The sequence below is a fragment of the Chroicocephalus ridibundus genome, chromosome 1 (genome assembly GCF_963924245.1).
Source record: "Chroicocephalus ridibundus chromosome 1, bChrRid1.1, whole genome shotgun sequence".
Taxonomy (NCBI): domain Eukaryota; kingdom Metazoa; phylum Chordata; class Aves; order Charadriiformes; family Laridae; genus Chroicocephalus; species Chroicocephalus ridibundus.
In genome coordinates, this window is record NC_086284.1 from 112,705,275 (window position 1) to 112,732,100 (window position 26,826).

The 26,826-nt window shown below is 38.7% G+C and overlaps 1 protein-coding gene across 15 annotated transcripts in view; it reads left to right on the forward strand.

Moving 5' to 3' along the window:
• Positions 1 to 26,826, forward strand: part of ROBO2 (roundabout guidance receptor 2) — a 471,920-nt gene that overhangs the window by 316,045 nt on the left and 129,049 nt on the right. For all 15 annotated transcript variants that reach the window (XM_063347562.1, XM_063347578.1, XM_063347615.1 and 12 more), the window contains exons 3-5: positions 4,640 to 4,797; positions 6,442 to 6,562; positions 16,439 to 16,577. In XM_063347562.1, the coding sequence (XP_063203632.1) occupies positions 4,640 to 4,797; positions 6,442 to 6,562; positions 16,439 to 16,577 (418 nt within the window). The remainder of the gene's footprint in view (positions 1 to 4,639; positions 4,798 to 6,441; positions 6,563 to 16,438; positions 16,578 to 26,826) is intronic.

The window sequence follows — 26,826 nt, forward strand, 5'->3', positions numbered from 1 at the left end:
GCATATCAGTGTGTATCAGAGGAGAGAAGTGCCAAAGCAGTGGTGGAGAGATGAGGATTTAGGAAATTGCCCGTGGGGCAGTGCCTTGGATCAGGGGAGACCTACCTGCGTGTGGCAGGTGACCAACCTGCTACCGATGTGGTTGCGTAAAGTCTTTATATGAGAATAATATTATCCTGAGATAATCACAAAACAGAATAGGAGGGGGAAAATAAACTACCGGGACTCAAGTTACAGAAGCACATTAATATTTACTCGATATCTCTTTATACCCTCTAGTCAGCACGACAGATGTAGCTGTGTTTTAAGGCATTATCATTCATTGAAAAAGGCAAAAAAGATAGTCTTCCCCTCCCTCCCATCCCTGGTAATCTCAGATGTTCGCCGTGCGCGCTGGGGGGAGGAGGTGGTGAGCCGAGCGCTGGTGGGAGAAGAATGCAATTATCCCAAAGCCTCCTGACGGGCATCCACTTCTTCCTTCCAGCTTAGCTGCTCTGACCACAGGCTGGGGGCTCGTGGGACATGGACCAGATTGAAAAAGTGGAAGCAGACAGATGGTTATTTGTAATCATCATGTAAATGTAAATCCTATAAAAATGTTTTCTTTCTAAGGGCTTGAAAGCTGTTGTAGTGGAAAGCAGGATTAAGGCATGGATATCTAACCTAGAATAATTTTGACCCCGCCACCTTCCCTCCTACCCCATAAACGTCGTGGCTTTATCTCCGCTTCCTTTAAAGAAATTGCTGGAGCCTCAGTTGAGGAAATTAATTTGGTTTCCGTGTAATTCCCTGAGTTTATGAGCGTCGGTTTGACCGAGGCTGCAATTTGGGCCTAAGCTGGCAGGTGCTGGGGAGCAGTTGCCTTGGTAGCGGGGACTTCTCCTTCCCTCCTTCTCCCCGGCTCTGGCAGGTGCGCGGCCGCGAGCGTTTGTCCCAGCGCTGCCCCCGCGAGTCGGGCCTGCCCGCCCTCACTGTGCTCGCGGGGACCTGTGAACGGCCCTACAGGACTTCGCCTGCCTTCAAGACCGACGAGACAGCTCGCAAGACATCTATCTTGTTTGAGTAGCATCAGCTTGTTCCGAGCTACAAGGAGACCGATCAAACTTTAATTAACTTTTGTCCGCAGCACCGTTGTGGGCTGTGTGTACGATTTAGCTGTCCTTTCCAGCTCTCCGGTCCCCTGGTGCCTTTCCAGACAGCTTCCAGGAAGCTTTTGCCCTTCCGAGGCTTTGCCTCTTGAAACGTGAGGATGTTTGCGCTGCCGTCAGGCTGGCAGAGGGGAGCGGCTCCAGCTCCCTCTGCATCGCCCTGCTCTCCAAGGAGACCAGCTGCACTGTGCTCCTGGCGTGGGCGGGCAGGACGGGATGCCGGCCATCTTTCTCTTTGGCATCCCGCGTCAAATGTAGGGTAACACCCCTGCAAGCAAAAAGGGAGCTGTGTAACCTATGTTAAAATCGGAATAAAGGGAAATAAGAACATGGAATGAGTTGCCTTGCTGGCACCGTTTCACCACTCGTGTTGAATTTTTAAAATGCTGGTGTTTGTGCCCTGCCAAGAGGGCCCTGAGGAGGGCTGGCTTCTCAAGTGAACAAAAGCCTCTTGCCAGTGTGTGGAGAGGGTGATCCGCTCAGGCACACTGCTAGTTATTTGGAAGTACCCAGCAATTGTGGATAATTGGCTGAGGAATATTCTGCAGCTCTCAACCATTTTTCTGTTTTCACAGATGATTGTGCCATTAGATATGGTGAATGCACTAAGCTGTGCTGCAACTTTTCCATTTACTGTGGTAATAAGTGTGAACTCAACTTCCAGTTGATGCTCCTTTATTCTGTGGCTTTCTGGGATGCTGGAGTGGGACAGCCAAGCTCGCCAGCTCGTGCTCGGGTCCCCTCCGCAGGAGCCCTTCTTCCCTGCTCCTTCTCTCAGGGTGACATTTGGATGTGCTGGGATGGCTGTGCTGATGAGATCAATGTCTGTGCTTTGTATCGTTGTTGTTATATTGCATTAAAAGCACCAAATCACAGGAATGGCAGCCCGTGCCCTCTGCTCTTTACCCTGGTTTTCTCTCTGCTTTTATTCTTACTCTTTTCTTTCCCTTACCTGGCTTTTTGTTTTTGCTCTCCCTAAACTTGACGTGTTCCCCCTCTTCCTCTCTCAGTTGTTTTCTCTCTTTAATTTATATTCCACACATTTTTCTCTTATCTTTGTTTTTCTGTCCCTGCTTTATTTTTTCCCTATTTCATTTTTCTACGACCATTTTTTGTTTTCCTCCAAAACATAGAATGCTTCAGAGGGATACGGTGAGATATATCTATTCAAGTGTTGCATATGTGTTGAGGTACAGAGCAAGATTAAGTAAGCCCCGTAGCATCAATTTTGTCTTCCATTCAAGCCAGATTTGCAGTAAGGCTTGGGTAAAGGAATGTGATAAAATCAAATCACCTCTTAGCCTCATATTCTGTGACTGATTGGAACCTTACACAGTTGCTGGGATGATTCAGAGAAAGTTAATGTAATTTGCTGTGTATCACCCCAAGAAACTGTATTTGTCAGCTTCATATAGCAGTGTGAAATGTTAAAGGAAAACACTTTCCTTAATATTGTTGCCAGGAGTTAGGAGTATAAAGTCATTATGTTGTGGGATCTGCTGATTTTCTGGGGATTTTCCACTAATGTATTTACACCAAAGTTCTGTAATTGTAAAAAGAATCAAGCCAATAAAAATTAATATTTATTTTGTGGGTAATAATAAAGGAAGAAGCTGACATTTATCCATTTCCCAGTTATATGAAAGAGGGCATAGCATTGCTTAGAAGTATTTTTTCTTCCTGTGTATCATAGTGATCACAGACACGTATGAAGATGCCTCTTAAAAAGGTGATTTTGTAAAACTTTTTTTTCTGGTTCTTGCCCTGAAATTGCTGTGGTATTGGCTTTTTTGGCTTTGCAAAATGTTGTAGTGCCAAATAGCCAGCAGCCCATGATCTTCAGTGTACTGTTTCTGTGTTGTGCATTGCATAAGTTATTTCTTCCATTTGATCTTGAAGCTCTGTAAATTCCATTTCTGTCGATTTGATTATTGTGAGTCAAAAGTATATGAGTAATTTTTAATAATCAGAAATATTTTGAGATTGAGTCTTTTGTTATCTGCTGGAAAAAATCGATTGGGTGTGTCACCTAAGAAGGCTACAGGTTCCTGACAGAGCTTCGTTCTTTGCCAGCTATGTCCTGTCACTTTTATTTTATGCTTCAACAGCAAGACCTAAATAATCACTCTTTTTTGTGTTAGAAAAGGAATTAACTTCCAATTAATTCTCTCCTTCCTCTGGGATCTACCTGTGTATCCCAAAATGGAGGACAATAAAAGTTACCTCATATGTCATTTTGAGTGCCACATAGATACAGCCCACTCACCTCAGCCCATTCAGAGGCCAATTCTTGTATGTGTTAATCATATTTTCTTCTGGCTTATTGCAGAACAGAAAAATATTCAGTTCCAAATGTTAAAATGGGGCACATTTTATTAACATTGAAAGCAGTAAATTATCTCTGCTTATGAAATGAGACTGAGCAATTTCTGCTGAACTCTTCCTGACTTGCCCCTTCACTAGGATACAGTGTTTTCTAATTTCTCAGAGGGCCCTGGTTCCATTAAGGGCGAGAACTGTTTTAAAGCTGTAATGAAAGCCATACGTAGCTGAAATTCAAGGAGGGGAAATGCCCTAAATTCTATTTCAGTAGCTCATCTAGAGCTATTTTCAGTTTTATGTTTATAAGAATGTCAATTAACCTAGAGACTAGGACACACATGGAAGAATAACGATGAAGTGGATATCATTTTAACACACTGAAGCCAGCTAGCTGGACCTAATCCTTCTTTATAGAAGCTTGATTTACATAAGAAGCTGGCCTGTGTTGCCTAATTTAGTTCTCAAACAGCTTGGAGATTTAAATGCTCTTTCCTTTCAATGTCATGGGACAGCACTGGTCAAAGTTGCAGAAATACTGAAAGTAAAAAAATAAAAGGAAGAAACAAATACGCTGGAAGCACACTACCATAATCTTGATTTCTCTGACACCTTTCAGAACTGGTGATCACTTCGGCATGTATTTGGTGATAACAGTAACAGTAGTAACAGCAATACCCTTAATCAAGGTGTAACTCTCCAATTCGGTAGTAGTTGTGTCCGCTCTTTGCCTAGCTTATGCTGAAGTTGGAGATCCAGGCAAGCCAGATATTCAGCATGTTGTTTTCTGTTGTGAAAAGAACTCAACATCAGACCTGCAATGCTACTTTTGCAAGGATGGAAGTGACCCTGACAAGGTTAAAAAGAGTAATGGGTGCTGCAGGTTTTTCTAATTTAAATGCAGAGCAGTGTTCTTATCTGGAGAAAAAACAAGGAATAAAACCCCACGTATGTGAAATCTGCCTCCATTGGACAAAAGGTCATGCCTCACCAACTGCTTTTATGAGATCTTTTATAGCAAATACAAGGTGCGAAATCATCACCTAATAATGGTTGAGACTTTTTTGTTTGTTCATTTAATATTATTTGTATCTGCACGTATTTTTTCTTCCCATTTACGATGTCATCGCTTCTAGTAATTTTTCTCTTCTTTCCCTCATTTATTGCATTAGTGCTGCGGGATGACTTCCGCCAGAACCCTACAGATGTTGTGGTGGCAGCTGGAGAGCCCGCCATATTGGAGTGCCAGCCACCTCGTGGGCACCCTGAGCCTACCATCTACTGGAAGAAAGATAAAGTCCGTATTGATGACAGGGAAGAGCGGATCAGTGTAAGTACAGCTCATGTGGTTGTCTATAGGCATTGGCCTGCATTGAAGCCTGCATTGAAGCCCCACAGCTGAGTGCAGCAGAACTTTACAGCTTTATCATCTTTTCCCTTGACACTCATCATTATTCTTGACAGTTTGCCTCTCTGAGCTTTCCCAAATAGGAAGGGGAAGATTATTTATTCTTTCTGGTTTGGGTCTCCAACTTGAACTTCTTGAGGCTTGGTTTGTATAATCACTGTGATAGAGGTCCATTAGAGCCTTGGATTTGGTCATGTCAGGTGCTCTGTTAGATGGAGGACTCAGTGGATGTCTTTGATTTGGCCTTACCTTTTCTAGATCTCAGTTCAGTGAAATGAGACTATCAGATCATATATCAGAGAGGTGTTTTAAAGATATAATCAGTCATATCTATGAGGTACACAAATGCCCCGTGGGGAAAAAACCCACAGTTTAGGATGATATCGGTAATGTTGTATTTAGTATAGTAATTGGGATGTATATTCTAAATGAAGGCTGAAGTTATACTCTAAAGAATGATTGTTCCTAAATAGAAATACATATTGAGTAAATGAGTAACTTGGGATGAATTCTGTGAGAGTTCATTCCATGTACTGAATGAAAAAGGATCCAGCAGAAACACCTACCTTATCAAGTGATTAGAATTTATACCATGGTATGTACAAGCAAATGCAATAAATTAAGGGTGCGGGGACATATTTCATTCCTAATTTTTAAGTGCTTAGCTTTTCGCTATTAATATTCCTTCCGTGAAGTTTTATGTTGTATGTAATGGTAAGTAACTTATTCAGTGCTGACCGTATTCAATATGGAACTACCATCAGGAAGCTTGTTTGTTGCTTTGCATGCCTAAGGAAGAATTTCAAGCTAAACAATCTAAGTAGTTGCTATTTGTGGGCCAGGCTGTCTCTGTTTCTAGAGTAGAGGAAGGAAGAGTGGCGGGGAACTGGTTAACATTCCCTGACTCTCACGTTTCTTTGGCTATATTCCTACGTTATTCTGAAGGACCTCATTGTCTAACTTTTAACACTGTCTGTGACTTCACAAGCTACAAATTTTTTACTTTATTTCTTTCAACTACACTTCTCTTTCACTCTATAAGCACCCTTTGTAGCCAGGAAAATGTTGTCTTATGGGATTCAGGTGAATTCTCAGTTTGGGCTAAATTTAGCCTATTTGCATCAAGGGAAAGAGAAAATCTCTCTTAATCAGTGAACAAGGAAACTGGACACAGTAAAATAAAATGAACTAAATAAAGCTAAGTAAAATTGCCTTTTTTCTTGAGAGAGATGTCAAGAGTGCTTTACATATCATCATGCAAGAAATACAAGCACTCTGCATTGCCATGGAGGCAGCAAGAAATGTAATCTTTGACATGTAAAGCATCTAATGAAAATCAAAGAAAGAAACTGAAATACAGTTCAAATCTGTCAGTAGGATAAAATATGTTATTGAACAGCTTAAAGATATTTAAGTATATAGGATTATAATTTTGAAGCTATACATGTATTTACAAACAAAACTTTTAAATGCTTTAGTTGAGGAACTTGCTGCCTGAGATGGTAGGTTTTTTCTGATATCTTTCGTTTTTATGAAGTTAAAAATATATTCCTTGTTTTGAAACAGATACGCGGTGGGAAGTTGATGATCTCCAATACAAGAAAAAGTGATGCCGGCATGTACACTTGTGTTGGGACAAACATGGTGGGGGAGCGAGACAGCGATCCGGCAGAGCTGACTGTCTTTGGTAAAGCAACTCAAGCTTTTGTTTCCTTTTCACTACAAATGTCATAAACTGAATTGACCTGGGTGACTCATCAAAATATGAGACAAAACAAGGTTAACAAAACACAATAGTACTGCTTAAGCTGCATTTCACAGTTTCTGGAGGAGACCAGGTTTCAAAGGCTGCAATTTATAATTATGGAGCTGTGATGGCTCAACGTTTTCCTTCTAAGTGCATAGTTTCAATCTAATTGCAGGTCCTTAGTGATATGCATACACTCAGAGACAGTAATGCAGGACATAATGCTCTCCCTCACAAAATTGCCAAATGTAATTAAGCTACTTCTAATACAGTTGACAATGCCTGCTTAACAGAGATTTGGACCAGCATTGACTATTTAAATAGTTCCTTATTCCTGTGGGGTTGTGAAATCACATCTTTGTAGGGGAGCACAAAAGAGCTCAATTGATCAGTAAAAAGTCATTGGAGAAAATCTTGAGATCAACTTTTTGAACCTATAGAGATACTTTTGTCATTTGTTTTTTAAAGGGCATGAAACAGCTTTTCATCCTGTAATCCAGGGCATCATTTAGGGTTTTGGTGCTGCTGAATGAATCAAAAATGAATAGGTTTCATGTGTGAAAGAGCTTCCAGACCTGATGGGCAAGACAAGAAGTTGTTAGGAACATTTGCCCTGTGGTTAAGGTCTAGAACAAGAATAGAGTAATACTGAACCTAGAGCTGGATCCATCCTGCTAACAACTGGATAAGAAGCAAAGCTGCAAAATCCTGCTGTGGTACATCTTGCAGTCATGATATTTCTATTTACCATTAGCTGTGGTTTTGTAGGAATTAGTCAAGATGTCTTGAGGAAATAAGAGAAAATCAATAAAGAAAAAAACCCTCACTGCTAAAGAAAACACATACATGCATATAAAAAATAAAGAGAAATAGCGTTAGCATTCCCTCCTGCTTCACCTCTTTGATACCCTTGATACCAAAATTCCAAACAAGACTGCTTGTAATTCCAGTAAGACTTTTCATAGAAATCCTAAGATCCTTTCTGAAGCAGATGCTCCTAATTTTTTCACCTTCTGCCTAGTATGGTACACTGGAAAACCCAGTCATACATATTGGCATCTGTGTTTGCATGTATGTGAAAGTCGACATTTGTTTGCCCACTTTAAAAAACATATTATGGGATTTCGCAAAAGGCATAGAAAAGTTTCTGCGAGACAAGATCCATGAGGGAATGAGGATTTGCTGCTTTCCAGCATTACAAGACTGTAAAGGCTTCCACTCCGCTTAGTTTGTTGTGGATTCATGGAAGCATACATATGACTTAAAGTTAGAACTAGTGTACCTTGCAAAAAAACACAGAAAGGATCTCTATCAAATTATCATGTCCTTTGCAGCCAATCTGTTGAAGTCGTGCCTTTATACAGATGAAAAAGAGACATGACATATCTTCTTCATCAGTTTAAGTACTGATAATCTCTGGTAATACTCCCTGTGGATAGCAAGCAGATTGCAGTCCTAAACTACAAAGCCTTAAGAAATCCTTAAGAAAATAATTTGTTAAAAAGCATTGAACTAGGAATAAAAACTGAAATATGCATGTAATTTCATATCCTGCAGAGCTATGAAAAGTATTAGGTTTGTCTTGATAGCCAATTACAATATCCGGATTTTTTTTTTTACTGGATTTAACCATAGCAATCAATTTGTAAAATACAATCTAAGCCTATTTTGTGAATAATGAAAAAAATCAGCAATAAATGAAATTAGACATTTTAGTTTGTCATAATTGTGTTAGACTACCTAAAGAAAATTTTATTTCAATTTCCTTTCCTATCTGGGAATCTTCTTGTCAAAAACTCCCCTTATATCTAGGTATTGCCTTCTTGTCTTCCTTTTCGCTGTGGAAGAATAGCATCTGGGAAGCAGGCGCTCAGGTTATGGTCTGCTGTTTGACAGGACGATTCAACTATCCTGTGTCCATTTTCTGGTTGTCACCTGGCCCTGAAGCTCTACATTGGTGTATTGGGTTCACTGTATAGATGCGTCCAGGTTCGTCCTGGTCCACTGTGTACAAAAGAAAGGTGGCTTGGCTTTGCCTTCCACCAGCAGAACAGTTGTATTCCGTTCCTGGACTCAGGCAGCAGCTCGCGTGTGGGTGGGTGCGTGCACTGGAGAGCATTATCCATGATGTTTCCAGGAAGCAATGTATCTACTGGACAGTCCAATCAGTCTAAGCATACACAATAAATCCAATAAATCCAGCAATTCTGGGACATGTCAGATTGGCTGTGCATGTTCAGATAGACTTTACAGAACACAGGCAGAACCACGGGTCATCTGTTAAGTCCGCAGCCTTCCTCTAATAGGACTCACAAGTTCGAGGAACATGGGAATAGTGCAAACTTTGAGGAAAAATATGCTAAAAATATCATAATACTTATATATTATTCATGTGCCCAACTTTAACTGTTTTGAACACATTTGAAAACAGGCTTTATAATTAAAATTAAGATATCTTAGCTAAGAGACTTAGAGAATTTAATAAAGTGGCTGGCAAGCCTACAGCTGGTGCTGATTCTGGAGAGGAATGTGTATTAATTAGCTGATTATTAATGTCTCTATTCCTTTTCCAATTAAAAAAACCCACCAAATCCTTTCCATAGTGTGAAGGGGCCTTAGTAAACACACTACTCTGTAGGAAAAGGAACTGTTTCATACTAGTTCTCAAACCTTTCCAGGAATCAGCCACTTGTTACTTTTGGCTTTGCAAGTTTTTCTGTAATACCTGAAGTTAATTTTTGCATGTGACTTGTGACAGATCTCTGGCTCCCTGTACAGTAAATTTAGCTTGAGGCATTGCCTCTGGAAAAACGGAGTCAGTGTGGTGTGGTAACTGGTGGCCCGAGGGGAACAGCATGGAAACCTAGCCTAAAAGATTACAACTTTCCTGAGTTTTTTAAAAAAAAAAAATTAAAATGGACAATGAGAACCTTGGAAAGAAGTAGGAGGAAAAAATGGAAGTTTCTCATATGCAGAATGTATCCACTTGGCTGGGTACTCGTTCAATAATCTTTGCTGAGAGATAGCTGTGGATAACACATGTAGAACTTCACAAAAAAAGTAACTTTTTTTTCAGTGCTGCCTGCATAGGAAACCTAGTTTTCAACATTTAGGCACTGCTAACAGCATACTGTTAGCATCGGTGCAGGTTGCATTTCTTTTGTTCCCAAGTCATGATTTTTCTACTAGCAGAAATTTGCCAAACTTTCACGGTAAAATATCGTAAAGCAAACTGATTATATCAGCGGTGCTTCCCAAAGTTATTCCTGTGTTTTGAATAGTGACAATGATGCATTACATTTTGTTAATCTTCTCTTTCAAGCGCTCTTGCTAGTTTTTGCCTTTATGAGGCTCCAAGGTGTAATCTTGGAGTAAAGCAAGAAGGCAGGGTCTGTCACAAACTCTAAGTTGGCCTTTACATGAAGTTAATAACTAATCCATCAATCCAAACGTTCACAAAAAGAGGCAGCATGGTACTTTGTTATTATGGACGTGCTCTTCGAAAGGCCAAATTCAGAAGTGTAAGTAAGTGATACAAATTAGGCTGCTTTGTTTGTGTTTGGGCTCATAGCCTTTGGCTGAACAGGCTTTACGTGAGATGCAAAACAGAAACAGTTTCATTCCAATTTGTTTGTAAATACATAATATGGAGCCAGAAATTAAATAAAGTAAGAATTACTGTTTAAGTTAACCTTTTATCATTTTGTCATACTACTGCACTGTTCTCAGATAAGTTTTTAAGTTGTTTTAACTATTTCGGACTCCTTTTTGTTCCTTTGGACTTAAAATGGTATGTTTGAAGAACATGTACAAAGGTGTATATTGATTCTGAAGCTCAGTGAAATCGATGAAAGCCTTAATATATCAACTTCAAGAGGCTGGCATCAAGCAGTGGAAAAAGATATATTTAGAAGAGCCTCAAAAGGATATAAAGCATAACTGAGAAGAGTACAAAAATATCTTAAAAGATATGTCAATTCAGACATATTAAAGATTGTTTTGGGTTAATCTTTGATTTTAGCTTTGGTACCTGAACCTTTTTTCCGCTAATAAGGTCCTGTGGGATGAAGAGGTATTTTTGTCTGATGCTTGAAGAAGTATTTGTGTTTGATGTTCTCTAGACATTGTCAGGCTGAAAGAGATACCATAGTTCCAGAAAAAGCATAATATGATGCCATGATGTTACATGAAAAAAAAAAACAAAAATCCCTTAATGAAGACACTGTGCTCCATTTTACTTTCCTGCACTCTGAATATGTGGAAGGCCTTAGCAGAGAGTCTTGTCACATTGTATCCTGGAAATGAGTCTCAGAAGCTTTCCCAGCCACGTGGAGGAAAAATCGGTTACACATTCAGAGTTCAAGAGTGTATTTTGGCAGCATGTATTTTGTCCTTCAGAGCAAAGCTCCTCCTACTTTTCTTCAAATCCTTGTATTTCTCATTTGCCGTGTACTTGTGGCAGTTTGCAAAAAGGCAGTTTGGCTTTGCAATATTTTTTATCCACTGATACTGACAAGTTGTAATAGGATAATGATGCTGCTGTGAAAAATGGTCTGATTTGTTCTCCAATGCCTGCACCTAATGCTCAGTAAAAACTGAAATTAACAGGGTTGTAGATGTATATAAAAGGAGAAAAAACACTAACAACTGATAAAAATCATTATCTTTTATTTGCATGTGCCTCTTAACAGTGCTCCGGGCTTTTACTGGGCAAGCTCATCGCATCTTGGATACTATTTAGAGTGTAGAAGTTTGCAATGTCTACACAAGTGCTTGTTTCTCAAATGCAAAATGGAAAAGCACCTAAAAAGAGGCAGTAGAAGACTGTCTTTAAATATACACCCATCTGCTTTTGTAATTGTATTTTCATTTGTTTGGCCAACATATGTAAATTTAGTGTGATCCTAATATCCTGTCTTCTTCTACATCTTCATTTTTGGCAGAGTGCTTTACTTTATCCAGGTCATGTTGCAGTTAATGAAATATCTACACTATTGACAGCATTCTAAAGTGAAACTTACTTCCAACCATCTAATGTTTCATTTTTTTCCTTTACATCAGAACACTACAGTGAAAAAAACTTTTACTTTTAAATTACTTGCTATTAAATCCCTCCCCAAAGCCTTTTAATTTGTGTTTTAATACTTCTTTCTAGAACACGAAAACATTTTAAAAAAATGATGCCTTGTCTCCAGCAAAGGCAGAGAAAACAGTTCTAAATCAGATTGAGCCTCTACATTATGGGGACCATCAAATCCTTCACTCTAGCAGTTGCCTCAGCAGAGAAAATCTATTAAGGTAGTTAGGATCATTTTAATTAGATTGAGGGCCCATATATGGCTGTCTAACTTTTTGAGGAACAGAGAAAGGGCAATAATACATCTGAAGGTCATCTGAGTCTCTCTAACAGACTGTGATACTCAGACCGATTGCTAAATAGAGGAAAAATTGAGTTCTCGGGTTAACTCGTGTCAGCACCCAAAGCAAGGAAGGGATTTTCCTGTGTTTCTGGTTAGGATCAGTTCTGTAGGTTTTCTTGCAGCACATATCGCAAGCACTGCAACAGATTGTAGGTGAGTGTGCAGATTAACAATCCCCTTTTATAACTGGAAGCAAAGTTTATTCTGAAGTTATAAAGGTCACCCTAGTAATAGCATGACTGGCTGACATGACATATAACCATGACCTATTTTATAGTTCTCTTCAAAGATTTTTAATATTCATCAGAGAAAGTCTGGGAAGTGGGTACTTTATTTACTCAGTGAAAGCTTATAAAATAGCTACATTAAAATTTTTATGTGTATCTATGATTTTAATTTATTACCCTTTCTTGTTGTTTCTCAAATATATTGTGTTCTGAATGCTGTTGACAGAGTAACAATGTTTAATTATACCAGAAGGCTTTATTTATGGGCAATCCATATCAAAAGAAAAAAATAAAAAGGTTGTTTCTCAAGTTTAGCTCTGAAACTAAATTTGACCTGGCTGTGTGAAGAAACCTTCTTTATTTAGCATGCTTGGGCAAGCAGCGCTCCGTTTCCTGAGAGATTAACATTGTAAGCAAGTTATACAGGTGACTCAAATCCAGTTAATCTCGCATAAAGAATGTTAATTGCATTGGCAATGGCATTCACTCTGATCACTTTATCGCTGTGTAATTAGCCATTGGACATATTCAAGGAGTTGTCTGTGTGATACAAATACAGGAAACAACATGAGAGATAACGCGTTCTTTCCTGATTCACGCTGTGCAAAATGCAGAGATGATGGAAAAATGGAAATAGCCATTATTGGTATTTGCATGTCCTTGCTAACTGGTATCTGCACTTACATAGCTATTTATTTTCTAGCAAATTCTTAACTGTTTTGGAAAATACACAGTTTGAGAAGCTGATGTGAAACAAACGTGTGTATACTCCTAAATTGCCTTGATGTGGAATCAAGTGATTTACCTAATGACCTTTGGGCCATTTATGGTCTTATCAGCTGGGTTGTCCTCAAAATGTGAGAGGAATTTATTTTCTCATCTCCTGTATAGAAGCATTTACAGCCAAGAGTAGCAATTTCATAAATACGTATACGTTAGTTTCTTAGCAGTTTACAGGCAGCTTATATAAACATGGTGTAAAATAATTTTTGTATGCAGAACAAGCTGACATACAGGCACATGCAGAGTTCTTTAAATTCAATGTGGATGAACCAGGGTCTCTAAATCACCTATGAGGATGCTGATCTGGATCTAAATTTCTTGATTTAGGATCATCTCTTGAAAAACAAATACCAAAATGAAGAGCGTATTGTGTATGAGCTGAGAGCAGGGGTTGTTCTGAGCTCATCTTATAAGATACTGTTGCAAACTTACAGAAAGTTTCATTAAGATATCCCCTTCTAGATCTGCATAATTAGAGACAGGCCAAGCGCATTGCTTGCTTTTGTTACTTTGTCCAGTTTTAATAAGTGTTAAGGCTTTATATAAAACTAAAAGGCTTTGTCCAAAATTTTCCATGACTTATTGGAAAACTGAGGTTTTGGTTTCTTTTTAATTGCCAAAATAATTCATTCTTCTCTGAGAATGTTGAAGTTCCTGCAGTTTGGAGGTGACAGGGGTAATTGGAGAGAAATGGAGAAGGATTTGAAGGAGAGGAACAGAGGATACTTTTTTTCCTAAGAAGTGCAGGTCCCTCATATGGAATAATAGGGACCTAAAATTTGATGGGGAATAGCTACACCATGCCAGAGATGTAATTTTTTGCTTGTCCAAAAAATTTTCACTAAATTTAGCAAATTATGCCCCTTTTAAAAAAAAATAAATAAAAATCATCAGTTCATATGCCAGAGACACCAGGTTGAATGCAAGTCTGAACAGCATTTTCCTGCAACTGCACTGCACTCCTTCTGCTGTCGCTTTCCTGGGATGATGCTTCAACTGATTTTTCTTGTGTTCTGATTGTGGATGGGCTTGTATCTGGGTGGCACAGAGAAAAGAAGCTCCGGTTCAATTGCAGTTCGAGCACACAGTAGAGAAGAGTCAGTTTGCTGTGAGGTACAAAGGAGAGAGCGCCATGGATAGTTGGAAAGGAGACTGGACTTGTGAACTTGCTGGGTTCCAGCTGTGAAAAGCAATATTCTGAGCTAGGAGGAGACAAATCAGCTAAGGAAGCAGTTGACAGCTGGAAAGAGCTGGCACAGCCAGTGGCTGGAACAGAGAGGGACTTGAGGCTGGCAAAGACACATAGGTGAGGTTAGGAGCAAACCTAGCTGGAGACTGGGAAAGGTCAGGAGATTACGTGCACAGGAAGAAAACATCTGATGAAACACACTCAGGACAAGGAGCTGTAGTGCAGGTTATATATGGCTTGTACACAGACTTGAAACAGGGAATAAAGACTGACATGCATAGGTGCAGAGAGAGACTAGAACTGAATTTACTTGTCCAAACACTGCTGGAACCTGCAGGTCCCTGGCAGGACTGGGAATTGGGACCAAAGCAATAGCTTGGGAGAAATGGGGAGAAGAATCTCTGCCCTTTAGACACGTTTTTGTCTCTAGCATCTGAAAAGGTGCTATAGATTCTTAAGCATGTCTATTATTTGCTGACAAAATATGTTTTTCCCTGCGAATAGGTCCCCTTGCTTGTATCATGGAATTCCTATGTGATGCTGTCACTCATTTACTAATTATTAACAGGTGGTTTTGTGTTCCTTATTTTCTGTCTTAATATTCTGATTTGTAAAAGTAGTGAACACAATCAGCTGCAACTGCATTCAATGGAAGTTGAGCTTTGAACACACAAAATTAATGCTAAATTCTCAAAAAAAATATAATGGCAGTTTTGTGTTTCAGGTTGAGCATCAATATTTAGCAGAATTTTTTTACCTCGCTTTCTTAGATCTCCATCGCACCTCAGAAAGAAGCTATGAAAATAAGTGAATTGTTTATGAAGCATTAAGAGAGGTGTAATGGAGGTCATGACGAAATCAATTATTCTGCCTTTGAAGTGAAGTTTGAGTAGTATGACAGGAGGCCACCCACTAAATGGTACAACTAAAGTAAAATATTAAACACCTGCTCATTAAATGAATACCAACAATCTGGAGATATTTTGGAAAAAAATAGTGTGATCCTATAATTGCAACCAGTCCCATAAGGACAGAAAGGAAGTGATTAAAGGGCACGCAGACAGCCTTAGTTCTGGCACTGAGGCGCTGCATGCTTGATTTTGCAACCTTATTAATGTTCTTTTATTATTTTTTTTTTAATTATTTGGATATAATAAACATGGATAGCCAACCCATAAACTCAGCTCTGTAGTTATCAAGACAAACTGCCTGAGTCAGAATCTAGTATTGCTTACATCTGTGTGAATTTTGAATAATTTTTTAAGTGACATCATACCTTTCAACTTTCTAAGAATGAAATGTGAAACATAGTGTGTAACCAGTTTTAAATGTCTTTATAATATATCCCTGTGTTGAGCAGAAATACTGCTTCATATAAACCCAGTCTTATAATGGTTTGGCTGTAGCATAAATAATTTATGACAATATAAGTAAGTGTGGTATGGCTAGGAGAGGACAGAACAAAATTTATGCAATTCAAAGGCAACTTAGAAACTATTCCCAGTGACATCCTTTCAAATGAAATTACCGGTACTTTGAGTTTGTACCAGTATAACTGAGATCAGATTGTGGCTCTGCATCTGGATTTTAAGCAGGCCTGTACAACATTATGATGATTAATAATATTTGTAGTCGTGCAGGCTAACATAACAAGGATAAACAGAACTTATTATTCAGATCTTAATTTAGTTTTCCATGGTGAAGTTAGCGATGGGGATCAGGGCAGCTCTGACCTCTGTGCGATAGTCCACAATTGTCTGAGATGCATAACACGGAGTTTACATTTTTCTCCGAAGCATCAAGGTATTGATTATTGCCAAAGGCAGGCTATCTCCACCGGCGGCTCGTACATCGCTAGAGCAGGCAGGAGCTTTTAGGTTACGCTTTGTGTATGCAGCGGTGCAGAGCCAAAATGTTCACACGAAGGGCACCGTCTTGGGGACCTCTCTGCTGGTGTGGCAGGTGGGCAGTCAGTGCTAGCACAGGGTTCCTTCTGGTGGCACTCAGCTCTTGCCTCTCCCGACTGGCAGTCATCTTCCAGGCTCTTTATGCACATCATCAGTTCCACTTGTCTGAATTTGTGGGGCTCAGCCTCCTTTCTTCATTCTGTGAATCAGTAAACAAAAAGATGCTGAAAAGTGAAAAGTGTTCATTTCAACCCTCTGACTGACTAAGGAATTTTAATGTCTCTTTCAAGAACGGCCCACGTTTCTCAGGCGACCGATTAACCAAGTGGTGCTGGAGGAGGAGGCTGTGGATTTCCGGTGCCAGGTGCAGGGGGATCCCACACCCACAGTCCGGTGGAAGAAAGATGATGCAGACTTACCAAGAGGAAGGTGAGAGCAACATTCATGTTCCCTACACTTCCAAATTTCAATTGTTGAGCAATGCTGCCATTTGTAATTTGACATCACCAAGATTTGTTTCCCATATTGTTGGTCTTTGGCACTACAAAACCTGTTCCAGAGTCATCTGAGCAAGGAAACCCAGTATGGATTGAGTTGTCCAGGTAACAGATTCCTGTGGAAGGAAGGAAAGTGATGTGTAGGAATTGTGAACACATGGGTATTCACTGAATTTGCTGGAGAAAGTAAAAATGGTTTAGGAATGTACTAGTGGTAGTAGCCTTCATAATAACGTGCTGATACCAAAAGGGAGAAAACTTGGCTGGAGAGTTGCAGAGCCGCTCTGTTGCACTCTCAGGATGCATTAGAAGCAGAGTGCTGTGGTGGGCTTTGCTGGCTCCGTGGCTCATGTCTGTTAAGTATTGGAGAGAAACAGAGAAACCTTCCTCTTGAGGAAACAAAAAACCAAACTAGCAGAAGTGGAAAACAAAGTTGAAATCTGGAATAGGAACCTTGTGTTCAAGAAAGATTCGTTTAGTCTGGAACAAACGCGGAGAAAATTTCAGAGGAAGCAGGGGATGAGAGTCTGTCCTATAAAAGGGCATTAAATTAGCTTGTCTCATTTCTGCTAACAGAACAGACTTTCATCCTCGCTTTGTGGAACTCTTTCTAGTTTTGATGCAGAATCATTATTAGATTAAAAAATGTCAACACAGAAATTCCCGGGAACAGGAATGAGAACCCAGGTCTCCATAAGCCAATCAGTCCATCTGCCCCTGTGAGTCCTGATTCATTTTTGCACACTGCTTTTAATTTCAATAGGAGACATGAATAGTGCCTTTTCTTTTCCCCCACCACGGTTGATTGTTCTTCTCCATCACTGTTGGTTATTCCTGGGATGTTACTGATGGAATTTGAAGAAACAAAAAAAAAAACAACACAATTTAATTCTTCAGTTCTTCAAACAAGTTTTTTAAACACTGGGCTTACGTAGGCTGGCTGCCAGTATTACTTCTGCTGCTCCAATCATGATCTTAAAAAAAGAGCAGCTGCAATGGTGTTTGTGGCTAATTTGTGTCAGTGTATATTAAGTGTGCTGTGAGCACAATACTAGACTGGGCCTAACTTAAACAAGTTAGACATTGCTGTCTGCTTTCTTTACCACAGTGTGCTTTACGTCTTCAACCCAACAAGGTGAAAAATGTGGTAAGACTGTTTTCTGGCAGTCTTCATCCACTTGCTAAAGATGGTATTTAGTGTAGCGTACACTCTCATGAAAACTGGTGGCACAGTTCCTCACGCTCATACAGCACTTAGTTGTGTTTGCGTCTTGGGTTAATATCTTTTGTTTTTCAATTTCTAAATCTTTAACAAAATCCCAAAACTCATATTGGAGAATACCTGATTTAGTTGCCACATCCTCAACTCTGTAAGATGTCTTACAATTCTTCAGTTAAATATATTAATATAATGATACATAATCTAGAAAAAACATTTCCTGATGAGTACGGATACATATGTGTGTATATATATATATAAATACTTAAATTTTAAAATTAATTTCCTTGCAAATTGAAAAATAACATAGCTTTTTTGCTAATTATATTGGTTGATGTCTGTGCATGTAATACAAAAAAGAGCAGACTTTTGTATGGCAGGATGATTTTATCTCTTTGCTTGCTATTTAACTATGCATTGTAGAGTAGTCCATAGTAAATACATTGTCCTTCTGTGATTTATTCTTACTGTTGTGCTACTTCTGTTATTTTAAATCATTTCCGCTTCCAGGTCTCATAAGTAGAGGTAATAGATGATGAACAAATAGTGCCTTTGATTAGGTTGCACTTTTATTAGGGTTTTTTTAATGACTGTGTTCCTTCTTTTTCTTTTGTATCTTACTGTGAAAAACATAGTACTATGTTACAAGGTAATTTTTTCTGTTTACTCATGGTATATTACAAAGGAAGAAGAAGAGAAGGTTCATCTGATCATAATCAAGTTCAGGCTCAGAATCTACTCAGAATGTTTTTACACTGCAGTGTTTTTACACTGCTGTTTTACATTTCATAACTGTGTTTTGACATCTTAAAACAGAATGGGGGTGTATGTCCTCATTCATGTCTGCTTCCCAGAACATCGGAGAGGTGGGTAAAGAAGGGGCAAGGTTGCAGAATCTGAAGCTGGAGACCACCTTGGGTGATAGAGGACTAGCACTGCCCCTGTCCTGTAGTGGGTTACCACCACCTAAGCCACGTAGATTGTGGTCATCTAGTAGAGTCTAACATCTGCACTTCAAAAGCAAATACCTCTGATGATCAAGACTGTATGCTTTCTTTTCTAAAATGTATCATTTTTATAGCAAGATATGTGAGCAGAGTCTTTGCTGTCCAAAAAGTGGAAATTTCCAAACCATGCTGCATGATGCTTAATGAGGGAGGATAAATTTGGAACATCTAAAAGAAAAATTATTGTTTTTTCTGGATTTTTTAATGCAAGTGAAGAAATTTGCTCAGGTATGGTCTGAATGAATGGAAGGATGAGAAAATGATAATAAAGCAATTTTATAAATTAGGAAGAGAATTTCTAAGTGTTTCCTCCTTGATGAAGTGGGAGGTTTATTTTTTTTTGATTTTTTGAGGTAAAACTGAAATGAGCTTTCAGCATCTGAACTCCTGTATTTTAAGCGTTTTAACATCTACAGTGAAATATGAAACCCTCAATGAATTCCCTTTGTTATTCTTCCTACATGCATAAATCCTTCTTCTGAGCAAGTCTGTACAGCTATTTGTGTTACAGCTTTCAATATCAATTTCCTGTTTCTACAGCTAACAACGTTCTTTGCACATCTGTCTGGTTTTGTTTTTTCAATAATTTCTTTTTGGCTTCATCCCTAGATTACAAGACAGTTATAATAAGTACCTGTTTCAACAATTACTGCAAATTTTTAAATGTATCTATTGTTGGTTCAGCTTTCAAAAGTATCTAGTTCGGTGATAGCAAAGTGGGATAAGCTGAATTTTTGTATGCATTTTGTTTCTGTAATTTGCTCCTGGTGAATGCCAGAATCAGTGATACTCGATCCGTGGTCTTTCATAAATCCTTCTCTGTTTTTCCATCCTGCTTTCTTTTAGCTTTTTTTAGTGACATGTGAAAGCAAAGAGAAAAGTAATCACAGTAATTTCTAATGACAAATATAAACAGTATTGCTGCACCGATTGGTGTGTTGAGAAATAATTGGAAAATAATTTCAGGCTGTTACAGTTTTAATTATAAAGGTCCCTGGTGAACTGTAAGCATCTCCAGTTGCAATTGGATTGAATGAGAAAAAAAAAGCAACTTCTAAAGAAATTATTATGTTTGAAAATATGACTATTTAAAAAAAATAATTTGGCTGTTTTGTTGAATTGTCTATGTAATTAGCCAGAAATTTATGAATAACTATGCTTTAAAGCTGAGAACAGATGGACATAAGTTTATTCTAAGGGTGCAAGGCTTCATTCCAAGTTTTAGCTATTTTGAATTGATGATCCAAAACAATTCTGATGATAGTCTATATTTTGAATTTAAAATCTTAAAGTGGTTCTTATAGTGGAAGTTTTCAAAATGGTACGGAAAAATAGGTCTCGCTATCAGTGAAAGGAAGTTACTTGTCTGACAATCTCTAGACCTGAGTTGAGATTTCAAAGACTGTGGTATACATCATGGAGCTCTTCTATGTATGGCTGGCAGGAATTAAGAAAGCGATACGAAGGACCATGTGTAAAGACTATTGTGACTTATGTATTGTGACTGTTTTCGTAGTTCTTTTACCCTGTTGTGATAATGAATTAATTAAATTCTTCAGAGTTGAAAATTCTTTTTAGAGCCTAAACCAATCTCAGCAAATTACTAACTTGCTATTAAAAATGTTGATACTGGACCAACAGGGAGAGACAAAGTACCATGTGAAGTCTGCGATGTGTAAAGCTTTTTTCCAGAAGCTGTTCATTTCAAATCAGTGACCCAAGACTGAAATGCATTGTGAATCAAGGGTAGAGGCGCATGATGTATATTTTACTTTAATTGCTCTAAAAATTCAGCATAACACCGTAGCTTCCACAGTACACAAAGGCTAGGGAACAGCTAAACAAGTATGACTCATGTCAAACCACTGGATGTGAACAGGATATTGTGGGGTCACTAGTGCTATGCCTTTGGCTGAAATATTAGGTTCACTATTTCATGAACAGAGTTTCTTTTCATTCTAAGTGACACAAGGAAATAGCAAAAAAAAATGTACTAAAGTGACTCAGACAATTGTGGCCACGCATAATGACCAGGACCTATTGAAAATTAAACAAAAATTGTCTTTATACATTGAAGTCTTTTTCCAGACACACGTTCAGGTAGCTTTCCCTTTGATGTCTGTTTGGCAGAAATAGAGATGATACTTTCCCGCTTAGGAGCTGATGGTCTCCTGTGTGTTGAGAAACTCAATATGGCCTGGATCAACTTTTGATTCATCTGTTTTTTAGTCCTGGTAACAGGAAGAAAGTGATATCATTTGAGAGCCTCCAATATGAGAGTGGCATATCTATGACTAGCAATTTAATAAAATTTGAATAAGGTTTGTAGAGTGCTTCATGTCTTCAAATTTTCTAGTGAAGCCGAAGAGAGCAGCTGCATAGTCTGTAATTACATAGCAAGTAATACAGATTTTTAATTTTTTTTTTTTAGGAAGTGAAGAGATTTTCAATTACAAGTTAAAATTTATGACACGCTATAATAACTGTTTAAACCTTTTACACAGAAGAAGCTAGCAGTGCCAGCTCTTTGGGAGAGTGAGGTTAGCTCAGCAAATGTATTTTTCAGTTGCCTTAAAAACGACTGAGTAGCAATCACATGGGCCTCTTTTTTGCATTCCAGCCCAGAACAGCTGGTTTAGCTCAGTAAATACATCTTTAATGAAATTACAACCTGCTCTTGTAAGTTGCATTTACAGGCTCTGTCTGATTAGATGAATATTGTACTAGGGATGAAAAGTGGCAACTGCACCAGCAGGAAGAGGTATTTGTTTTACGTGCCACCCACGCAATGGAAGTGTAGGCAGAAAAACCAAGAGTGATGCTTCAGAACAAAAATGGTGTGTAGTTTACACAAAGAATATTGCTAAGTGTTAAGAGATTGTAGGTTATTAAGTGAAACAGAGCAGTGATACACAGCAATGACAATCATAAACAGCACACTAAGGTTTCTTATTGACTAAAGATTAGGAATATTCATTAGAAATCACATGGGAAAATGCATTCGTAATGCATAGACTTAACTTAGAATAAGTTATGTGTTAGCTCCAACACAAAACGCTGTGTAGATGTTAGTCTTGCTATCTTTTTAAAACTGGCCTCTTTGTGCCTGAAAAGTAATTGCATACACATAGCCTGGGCAGAAATACTGTCTGTCACACTTCTGATAGGTGTGCATTTTCAGTAAGTACTGTAATTTCTGTGCTTTCCTCCATGGCTTCTGGTGAGCTCGAAACTAAGGGTAAATGATGACATTTTAAAAATATCTTACGGTCTTCCAGATGCAAATCCTTGAAATGGATTTAAATGCAACTGACAGCAAACCTTATCCCAATAAACTCAGAAAAGTTAGATTTTTTAGGAAGAGATCTGGGAAGAGCCTGAGAGCTGGAGATGTTCTGCATTTGTATTTCTTCATGATCACACGATAAGGTCCTGTAAGCCAGAGAGACAGTAATTTTTAAGAATAAACACAGTGCTACATAATTCTATTTATATTCTGAGGATGGGATAGTGAGGTATTTAACTACAGCGTCCTCTAGATACAACCAAGGGGAGAATGACCTTTCAATGAAATATGAGTTAATAACACTACAGCGCTGTGTGCTTTGGTCGAGTTAATCTCTGTGCAGAATGTAACAAAATGCAGTCTAATGAGTATTGAAAATTAATTAGAGTAAAGAGTGTGTTTTAGTAGTGTAATGGATATAATCTTTGGTTACATCAGCAAATTTCTGTTGCAATTAATAACAATTAATGGTTTTAAATAAAGGGTCAGGGAAAAATGATGTTTTTCATATTAGCTGTATCACATGTACTGTTCATCACCTCTGGTTAGATCCAGTATGATTTGCATGCCCATCTTTTGTTTCCTAAGCTAAAGCATCAAGGAGAGATTAAGTCCCTTTATGAGGAGCATAGGGGAGAAGATTGGATGTTCTTAATAGCTTGTCAAAAGGCGACAGTGAAAGAAGGGAGTTTAGTATGCTATTTTTATTCTTACCTACATCTGGAGGGAGTAGAGGCGGTTTGCAGAGGATGTTGTTACTTTGGGTTTAGTGCAGCACATGGCTGGCACAGGGCAAGCTGCAGTGCAACTTGCCGAGAGTCCGTGTAGCCTAACTGAACACAGGTAGATTTCAGCAGAGTGCAATGTCAGCATCTTTTTAGCTGCTGTGTTGAATCGTTTAAGGAAACTTCTCCTGTAAAGCCAGAGATTTCATTTAGAGATAGAGAGGTGATGAGGGGTAATAGGGAGGCAGGGATTGGTTTATTTTTGTGTATATGGCATCAAGATGATGTACCCCAGTGCTGGTGGGGAACCCTTTCCTGTTGTTCTGTTGGCTGAGTATCCCTCTTCTCTGATTGATATTTTGCCTGTCAGTGATCCCTTCCTCTTCTGTAAGTGGAAAAATATTCCTTACAGTTTTCTGAGGAATACATGGCCAAGTGAAAGTGTAAATTAGAGTATTTTTTGACATTTTAAATCCCTCAAGGCATGGCATTGAATAAAGTCCTGTAAATGCATCGTCCCACAGTTACCCCAGAGGTCTACAGTCTAACCCAGTAGTTATCTGCCATTCAATTTATATGAAATATTAAATGCTGCAAGCAAAAGTGTTAGATATGTGGCTCTGCTAGACTGATCAGCAGAGAAACGGTTAATAACATTGACATTTAAATTGGCTTCATGTTAAGTGTCAGTTCTCACCACAGAGCTGAAGAAGAGCTATTGTTTCAGGCAGTCTGTTTGGGGATGCATGAAAACAGTCTCCCGTTGCTTACATAAGGGTCAGGGTTGGGAAAATAGCTTTACAACTCCGCAAACAGCAACCATAAAGGAATTGTGTCAACTAGCAGTCCTGCGTACGTGTTTTCTCTTTACGCTGTGTGAACCATTGGTGATCTATGAATTGATCACTGGCAGCGCACTCAAAATAGGATTGTGACAAGAAAATGTTTTATTTTTTATTCTTTCTTATTTAACATCCTAAAATTGTTAAATTTCAGAGAATTAATGAAGTCACTAGCAGAGTTATGAAACAAAATTTAGAGCCAGTAGTAGTAGCCTCAAACATGGATTTCTCTGAATTTTCCACTGACAGAAGACTGCAGTAAATAAATGGTCTTGCAGGAAGGAGGCCCAAGAAAAAATGTAATTTGATTTCATTCAGAATACTCATTCTAGTGCTTGAATCTTTCTTCAGTATCAGAAAAGCAGAGTATACTAAGTAAAAGCTTAGTAATCACATAGTTTATACGTTTCAGAATATTGAGGTAGCCTGCTTTCTTGAAAAGTATAAGGATATCAAACAGTTTAAGCTTATTATTATCAATGTATTGACTATTAAAATCATAGAATGAAAAAGTAAAGGTAGTAACTCTTCAGTCGTTTCTGTAAATCCCTGAGGAGAGCAGGGAGAGGGAAGCTGGTGGTTATGTTCAAGTGGGAGTAAGATTCAAGAGCTCTGACCACAGCTTTGACCAATCCTGCAGGGATTTCTTCTGCTTTAACACATTCCATCCCTGCGTGGGATACAAAAGTTGTCATCTCAGTTAAAAACAAACAAACAAAAACCGTCAGTGAAAACACTGCAAGGTTATAGTTTTAACCCTAAGAACTACTTTCCAGTTCCTATTGGTAAGTCCTATGTTGAGAATTACTTAACTTTAGCAAAATGTACTTTTTAATAGTATGACTTCTGGCTCAACTGTAATGTTGAAGGCACTTGCATTAAAACGTTAACATGACTTCATCTTTAATTACCACTTCAAGGTTGGTTACAGATTCGAAATACAGATTAGAAAATATTTCAGTTAGTTCTCTGACAAGTTTATCTTAATTATTCATCATGCCTAAGGCAAATAATAATAGACAGGCCAACACAAATTTTTGTTTATTTCAAACTACTCATAATCTGTGTGCTCACGTTAAAAAAAATGCATCAAGCCATATTTAGTGAGTGTAAGGTGCCAATCTGGGCTCAGATCTTCTTATTGTGTTCCAGTCCTTGAAGTATCATTTCAATTTTTTAAAAACAGAAACGGACAAAGCCAGTATTTTGCTTTTCCTTAAAATTAATTTCAGTGGCACGTGCTGAGCATATAACCCTGAGATTCTAGGGTGCTTCTCTGATGGATGAATTTATGACATAGGCATTAATAATACAAATCTCCCCAAGTGCTTGAAAAATGTGTCTCATCTGTGAGGGAAAGGACTACTTCTGGTGAAAGGAGGATAGGTCTCCATGCCAAGTCATTACATGGTCTCTTAGCTCATACTTCCACCGACGTTCCAGTTTTTGAAATGTGGAGCTCTGTCTGGAACTAAAATCAAATCATAAGCCCATTTTGGGTAATTATCATGTGGTAATTCCCTATGAGTACTTCTCTGTGCAAACAGAAATGTGGAGGTATAAGATGGAGCCTGCATCAGTTTAGATATTTACTGAGTCACTGATTCCCAAACGTATGTTTTGTTCTTAACTTCTGTTTGTTTCCATATTATTTCAAAGAGAATAAAAAAGCAGTCTCATTTTCCTTTCTTGATTCTCTCCTGAGTGCATGACTACTGATTTTGTGAGGCTAGTTATGTGCAGTCATATACGTGTTCTTGCACATAAGAGTAGTACCGCGTAGTGTAATGCTTCCAGAGAAGTTCAAAACCACCATTTCCTTGGACATAGGTGTGGTTTCACAATGTTGGCCCAACGACTGTAGCTGTTGTATACATCTTTCTTTTATGAGATGATTTAAGCCATTTTATTGCATGCTTTAAGGCACAGTGCAGTGTGAGTTTGTGTTTTATATTATTGCAACTGAGAACATCCACTATAAGAAATGACAAATAATCTGCTGATCACAACCCATAAAAGAATTTGGACTAAAGCAGAACCTGCTCTCAGTACATTTTAAGAAAATCAAAATAGTGAACAGTAACCTGTATCACTTAACTTTTCCTGGTTTGTTGGAAAGAGGCCAGTGAACCATTTTATATGACTGCTTGCATATATGTCTCACGCAAAGAAATTCAAGGTAATGTCACATTGCATTATACCTTTCTCTGGCAAGAAAGATGCAGCCAAAGAATAAATGGCAATCTGGACACATAGATGTGAATGGCAGCCGTCCTGTCGGCGCCTGGGGATAGCTCCCTGGTAGGTCAATTTATCATGGCTGTAAGCAGTGGCTTAGAGCCACCCAGCAACGAGATGCCTTGATTTCAGGGGTACAGCAGAGTAATTTGAGACCAGTGCACACAAATATATACATTCATGCTCTCTCCGTTGCTGATTCAGGTTTTGCTAGGGAAGGGAAACCAGAGACTCCTTTATCTTCCCCTCAGAAAGCTGTCACTCACATAGGTTTGTGCTTCTTTCCTCTTCCACTTACCAATGCATGGGGTGGAAGTGAAAAAAGAGCATTTCTTGTGAGGGAGCTGGCAGTAGGGGTGGCTGCATCACCGACGAGAACGGAAGCTCTCGGTTGTGCTTCTGGATCACACAAGGCTGAAGCGGGTAACGAGCTCATGCTTCCTATCTCACTGCAGCTTCTCTCTGGCTCCCTCCATCTGGCACAGAGAGTGGAGGAGCCAGTGAAAAGCTGTGGCACTGTGCTGGGAGCTGAAGTGCCAGCACCACAAAAGAGAAGTGGAGACAGAAGCTTAAGCCTCCTTAACTACCTCCTGTTTACTCTGGTTTTGGCCAGTAGCATCTCTCTATTTGGGCTCCCTAATCATTGATGTTGTGAGTAATCTTGAAGCTTTGTGCTTGTTTTGCAAAATAGCCTGGCAAACAGGCAAAAGAAAATAGAGCAAAGCAATTCTTGTGCCATCTCTAAAAAAAAAAAAAAGGAAAGCCTACAAAGCCTACACGCAAAGATTCTATTATATTTTTATTACTGTTTTTTACGGTAATGTTTTAGAAGAAAATAGGTGCCAGGTATAAATGGATGTAAAT